General features: G+C 29.3%; 2 protein-coding genes across 2 annotated transcripts; one reads left to right on the top strand and one right to left on the bottom strand.

The window, feature by feature from the left end:
• The first annotated feature begins 138 nt into the window (after positions 1–138).
• Positions 139–2,329, top strand: LOC126840800 (heparan-sulfate 6-O-sulfotransferase 1). The gene is made up of 6 exons (XM_050576749.1): positions 139–581; positions 647–1,001; positions 1,075–1,290; positions 1,360–1,507; positions 1,749–1,930; positions 1,994–2,329. The coding sequence occupies exons 1-6, from the start codon at positions 332–334 to the stop codon at positions 2,133–2,135; spliced, it is 1,293 nt and encodes a 430-aa protein (XP_050432706.1). The 5' UTR covers positions 139–331; the 3' UTR covers positions 2,136–2,329.
• A 991-nt stretch (positions 2,330–3,320) lies between these two features.
• On the bottom strand, positions 3,321–6,120 carry LOC126840801 (SPRY domain-containing protein 7). Its single transcript, XM_050576750.1, has 5 exons — positions 5,879–6,120; positions 5,702–5,818; positions 5,476–5,636; positions 5,313–5,415; positions 3,321–5,116 (listed from the first exon to the last, which is right to left on the bottom strand). Exons 1-5 carry the CDS (start codon positions 5,985–5,987, stop codon positions 5,019–5,021), a joined length of 588 nt encoding a protein of 195 aa, XP_050432707.1. The 5' UTR covers positions 5,988–6,120; the 3' UTR covers positions 3,321–5,018.
• Between the last annotated feature and the right edge of the window lie 450 nt (positions 6,121–6,570).

Below are 6,570 nucleotides of genomic sequence, written 5' to 3'. Positions count from 1 at the left end.
TGCAAATCGCGCTCAAACCTAAATTCCACGGTAAAACGGTGCATCCAACATTGGACAATAGCTACATCATCTATTCTGTGGCTACACTGCTACCGACTGTTATCTTGTCCGAATGTGATAACAATAATTATTGTACGTTCTCGAAGATGTAAATATAAAAATTATTTGAATTTTTTTTTTTCTTTATATCGTTTTTAATATTGTGCTGATGCTTTGGAAATACAATTACGGTTGTCTTCTCCTACAAATCACACGCCTAACCCGTAATATAAAACCAGACGTACCAATGGGGAGTATGGCAAGTTTCGTTTGAGATGATTTATTAGATAAAATGGCCCAATCCGCCGCAATTGAACAATCCAGCACCGAACGGCTTCTGAAAGACTATCAGATGCGAAGGCGGATTGAGCCCCGGATCACCCTTAGGAAGCTGTCGCTGTTTTGTACTTTGCTAGCGTTGTTTGGAATTGTATATTTTGGTTACTTTTGTTCGGACAACCGTTGTTCATTGTCCTACAACCCTAAACCTGCAATTTACTCGGAATGGACTGTTATGAATATATTATCGGCTAACATGTCCGGTATGTGTACAACATAATAGTAATTCAAAGTATAAGTTGTTTTCTAAAAACTGCTTTTGTTTTAGACCAAAAGAGTGCTAAAGATACGGGCACGGGTGTAAGCTACGATGACATGCAAAATGAAAATGAACTACGCTTTGATATGAACGCACATGATGTTATGGTATTCTTGCATATTCAGAAGACTGGTGGGACGTCTTTTGGGCGTCATCTAGTTCAGGACTTGGATTTACAACGCCCTTGCACTTGTCAAAGAAAAAGGAAATTATGCTATTGTTTTAGACCAAGTCGTAACGAGAACTGGTTGTTCAGTCGGTACTCGACTGGTTGGAAATGTGGTCTTCACGCAGACTTTACAGAGTTAACTGGCTGTGTTGATTCAGAATTAGATAAGAATGAAGGGAAATCGATCAAAAGAAGGTAGCTTCAATATTCAATATTTTTTTAACAATTGTATTATACATTTTCTTTTAATTTACAAACCATTGTTTAGGTATTTCTATCTGACGTTATTGAGAGATCCAGTAAGTCGATATTTATCTGAATATAAACATGTGCAAAGAGGAGCAACGTGGCGAATGTCTAGGCATTGGTGTGGTGGTCATCCTGCAACGCCTAAGGAATTACCCAAATGTTATAACGGTACATTTTGGACGGATGTTACATTAAATACATTTGCCGATTGTCCACATAACCTAGCTGCTAATAGGTGCTTTCTATAGACATCTATTTTTACAAATTATTAATTTATTGATAACTATAATGGGTATTGTTTTAGGCAAACAAGAATGTTAGCAGATTTAACATTAATCGGCTGTTACAATAACTCGTTAATGAACAAAGAAGAACGAGACCGAATTATGTTAGCTAGTGCAAAACAAAATTTGCTGTCCATAGCATTTTTTGGACTCACAGAATTTCAAAAGGTATAACATATTAATCTATGAGGAGGAGTGGCTGAGTGAGTAAGGCGGCAATGTATTAACGCTCACTGTCGCTGGTTAGACACTCGGTCATGGGCACTCCATTTGCTGTGCGAGCAATCGTCCAGTGAAAAGGAGCCGCGAATCTGTCTAGTAACCATCTTATGATGGCAGCATTCGGCCTTTATGGCCTGTTAAGCTCTATATTAAATATTCAACAATTTACAATTTTTTACTTTTTCAGTTGAACCAATACATCTTTGAAGAGACATTCAATTTGAGGTTTGCTGTGACGTTTACACAACATAACACAACTCTTTCAGCAGTTTATAAATCATTATTAAACAAAGAAGAGTTGGAAAAAGTGAAAAAAATTAATGCTTTAGACATTGAACTCTATGAATTTGCCAGACATTATTTGTTTCGGTAACTACCAACTTTAATGAAATTTGATAAAAACCTTTTAATATTTTGTCTTTCTGTTTTTAGACGATTTGAGAAATTACGAACTAAAAATGTTAACTTTAAAGAACGTTGGTCTCATTTAGGCCAATTACCTAGCCATACTGCATTTGACTGGGAAAAAGAAGTAGAGACTGAAGCTGCCGACAATGAAGTTAATTACACCTAGCAATAGTAATAATGCTATTTAAACGTAATAATAATTAATGCATCTATTTTATTTTTTTTTAATACAATTTTTTTGGGAAATGTAGTATTAATATAAGTAAATAGGTATTTGTAAAAATTTGTATTTATAAAAAAAAATGTTTACGTTTGAAACTTAATAAATAATTAATAATTGAATTAAATTAAGTAAATTAATATTGTGTTATGGATATTATCACTTTATTATATTGTTGAGAGATTGCAACATTATATAAATATATGATTTCTTAAACTGACATATCATTTTGAACAAAAATAAGTAGACAAATGTTTTTGAAAAAAACATTATAACATATCATAAAATATTGTCATAATAACTGAGGAGAAAGTGTGGTCATTAATTTATTATAATTGACCCTTTATTAAGGCCTGGTTCACACCTGTCCCAACAGTATGCAACGTATGAAAATACAAAACTTAAATATAACATTTTACAACTATGTATATAATATATGCATGGTTTTTATCCTAAATTCATAGGCGGTGTGTAAAAAAACACACGTACCATAAGGATTAGATGTGAAATGGGCCTAAAACATTTTAATAGTTTGGATATCTGTTTATAAAGCTCTTTTTCTTAATCTCATATCTTGCAACCCATAAAAATAATCTTAATATACCACTAATGTAATTCCAATTATCATTCCATAAATACAATTTTGAATCACATACCTTATAAAAATTGTTATTTGATATCTATTGAAAAATATGTAACCATGATCATTTAGTTTATATTATAAACATATCATGTAAAAAGTAATTATGCTATTGTTAAACAACTCTATAATTGAATTACTACAACATAATCAAGTTACCACTTTTACATTTTTGTTTTACCTGTTATCAAAAACATTTTTTTTTTTTTTTAAAGACTGGGAATTAAACTTAATAGTTATATGTAATACTTTTTAAACAATGTACTATAAATTAACCTTACCTTTTTATACCAACTACTTTTCTTATTGCTTTACATAAAACTTAAATAAATAAATTAAATTAAATTTAGTTATTTTTTGCGATTATAATTTATTTATTATTGTATAATAGTATTTGATATAATAATAATAATTATATATTAAATATACATTTGTTCTTATTATTTATATAATTAAGTAAAATTTGAAGACTTGTGCTTACATTAAGTCAATATTCTCAACTTAGAATTTAGTATACTTACTAATATTTTTTTAGACTTAAATTATAGTAATGTCCATTCAAATAAGTAGACTTAATTGTTTTATTAAATCTAATTAAATAAATTAGTACTGGTATTTAAATGTTTTATAAAACACAATTTGTATTTAATCCTTTATACAATCATGAGTTAAGCCGGGTTACACAAAACATGAATACATTTTACAGGTCATAGTTTTAATTTATGTTTATTACATCACAATTTTATTGTATTCTTTTTTTAACATCACAATGATCAACAGAAATTGGTGTAGCTGTACTAATACTGGTAAGGCAATATCATTTACAATTTAAATTATATATGTGTGAGTATTTATAATTAAGAATAACACATATATTCAATATTAATTGAAATGTAAAGCGTTGATTTTCTTTTAAATGACACACTGGTATTTGTATATAACAAAGATCAACAAAATTCTAGTCGAGTTACTTTAATATTACAAAATAAATTATTATGATTTAGCATAATTATGTCTTTTAAATATATATATATATGTTATATTTTGTATAGTAAATATAAGTATACGTTTAATGCTCAGTAAATAAATAACAATAGAATTTAAAATGGTATTACGTGTACATATTAAAAATATCATAGAAAAAAAATGGGAGGGGGGGTTGTTGGAAATAAAATTCTAAAGTATGGTTTTTTTAACCATTCAATTATACACCCAGTAAAACTAAACTGGGTTTGACTTTTTTCAAAAAACGAATTTCTTGCTATTTCCAGCAACAAGACGTTAAAATAATAATTAATAGAGCACTTGTTACTAATGTATTTTAAATATTACCCGAGTACAATATTACCCGTTTATGCCGAATATGATTCAGGTACATATAATTTTTTTATTAAGAATTTTTTTTAAATTAAAGCTATTGAAAAAATTAATAAATAACAGGTACTCAAACTAATAAGCTTGTACTCGGGTATATAATGTTACTGGTATTACCCAGTAAAAATCAAGAGCCATAGTAATACATTTTAATTTAAAAATTATTACAAATGTCGTTATAAAATAAATTTAAAAAAATTAAATAAATTATTCAAATAAAAATAATAAAGGAATTATTTTTTTTGAAAAATATGAGTGACAAATCATTTTTTACAAATAATATATAAATGGAGTAAACCCTGAGAGAGGCTTATGCAAAATAAATAAAGGCACTGGGTATACATTGTTTTATAGTTAGGATAGGTTCTTAAATAATAGTTGTTCATAAGATCACAATAGAATAAATAAATAATAAGTAGTACTAAGATAGTATGAAAACTTACAATACGTTTTTTTCAGATTCATTGATAATAAAATAATTGATCACTAGATATTTATAGTTAAAATTTATGTAGTAAAGATATAAAATCTACTTGAACCCTAAACCATAAAAATTATACACTTCTTGCGTACAAGTGTTACGACAACGATGTTGTCAACTTCAGCGCTAACAACAGACTGAGTGTATAATTGGTATGGTTTAGGGTTCAAGTAGATTTTATATCGTTACTATATATTTAACCATAAGTTTGCTTAACAGTTTTTTCTAGATTAAAATTCATGGTTTTTCACAAAAGAAAAATTATGAAACTATACATTAGTTATTAATGTTATTAATTGGAATGAATAAAATAAAAAGGAATACTTGATAACTTTTAAAGTATTGATTGTTCCAGCATAATTTTATCGTAACCACTAGTTGGTGGATATGAAAACTTTTCCAATACTATATCTAATATTGCACCATCATCCACTAAAAAATGTGTAAATAATTAATATCAAAAAAGACTTGTATTTAAACATATATTAATAGTTTCATGACACTTAAAACTCTGGAAAAGTCCTCAAAATAGGCATCCACAGTTAGCGCCCAGTCTTTTGTTTATCGGCCAAGTAGTCAATCACCAAACTATTTCATACTTATTACTATTATTTTTATTGACACTCACCAAAAAGAGCTGGATAAACAGTTCCTCTGATTCCTGTAATAGGTTCATTGATCGATTGACCATTAATTGAGTAGTTCAGCTCAACGTGGTCGTAATAAATGCCCTAAACAAAAAAAAACTTGTAAAATAAAGTTTATCGTTATAGAAATGTCTCTTTACGTACAATAACATCACCCTCTTCGATGCTATTGTCTATGGCTTTGATCACTTGCTGATTGTGCCTCTGGGCACCGTCATTACACAAAACCCATGAACATGTATCGTGGCCTCCTGGTGCTTTAGACAGATCTACATCATTTGAGGCTAAGCCGACACCCCAGATTCCTATTTAAAATGCATAAAATGGTTATAAACATTCAACCAAAGTTAAGGATTCCGTTGAAAATCACCTGATTGCTGCACTTTCACTTCAAAGTAACATTTATTTTGTACTATCGGTGCAGTGCACAAAACGCCACCACTACCACATATCCGCATGCCATTTTTCACAATTACTACTTCATTACCTGGGACAATCATCGTTAGTTTCAAACAAAAAAACAGCTACTTATAAGCATATGACAAACCCATTCGGCTGGTGTCCAAGCATATCAGATTTATTTCTGGATACGTAACATGTTCTGCGTATTTCATGCTGTCGAAGCATCTTTTGAAACATGATAGCACAACGGCCATCAAGTATTAAATTTATATAATTGTTACTATTGAAACTACAAACTAATTATTTTTTATTAGACGAAGTAATTAAACATAAATTTTAAGTTAAACAGTGCCAGATTGATCGTATTTGGGTTATCAACAGAAATGTTGCTATCAGGGATCAATTATTATCAATTAATTTAAAAAGCGTCCTGCGTCTGGTTGTATATTTGGGTGAACTTTTGTTTATAAAAACCGATTTTAATTTATTTTCTAGGTTTGACATCTAAAAAGTAAAATAATCTCTTTTATTTTTACTTTATATATATTTATATTAAAAGTAATATAGCTAGCAAAACTTATTTATTTACCCATAAATAAGTTGACATACCAGATTCTTTAACCCAACGGAAAGATATTATATTCTAAACAGTTATTCTCCATGGAGCTATTTACTTTTTCTGTTCCTCTTAAAATCAGTCTTTTTAAGAATTATTAAATCTAAGTGTTAATTGTTTACAGAAACATCAAACATCTGTTCAATGGCGTAGCTACCGTTGGTGCAGGGGGTAGCTGTCCCTGGGCGCATTCTATTTTAGAGCTTTTTTGTACGGTTTAC

This window comes from Adelges cooleyi, unplaced genomic scaffold (assembly GCF_023614345.1).
Source record: "Adelges cooleyi isolate 19-005CV unplaced genomic scaffold, UGA_ACOO_1.1 ACOO_flye_CR_arks_rails_tigmint_CR_PRNA_376, whole genome shotgun sequence".
Lineage (NCBI taxonomy): Eukaryota > Metazoa > Arthropoda > Insecta > Hemiptera > Adelgidae > Adelges > Adelges cooleyi.
This window is presented reverse-complemented; position numbering and strand designations above follow the sequence as displayed.

Bases quoted from the DNA above. Each gene is read 5' to 3' on its own strand.
- LOC126840800 (XM_050576749.1), top strand. From the start codon at position 332: ATGGCCCAATCCGCCGCAATTGAACAATCCAGCACCGAACGGCTTCTG. The intron at 1,291-1,359 runs GTGCTTTCTATA...GTATTGTTTTAG, and splicing joins CATAACCTAGCTGCTAATAG to GCAAACAAGAATGTTAGCAG. The intron at 1,508-1,748 runs GTATAACATATT...TTACTTTTTCAG, and splicing joins GACTCACAGAATTTCAAAAG to TTGAACCAATACATCTTTGA.
- LOC126840801 (XM_050576750.1), bottom strand. From the start codon at position 5,987: ATGGCCGTTGTGCTATCATGTTTCAAAAGATGCTTCGACAGCATGAAA. The intron at 5,637-5,701 runs GTGATTTTCAAC...CATTTTAAATAG, and splicing joins AGTGAAAGTGCAGCAATCAG to GAATCTGGGGTGTCGGCTTA. The intron at 5,117-5,312 runs GTGAGTGTCAAT...CACATTTTTTAG, and splicing joins TGTTTATCCAGCTCTTTTTG to TGGATGATGGTGCAATATTA.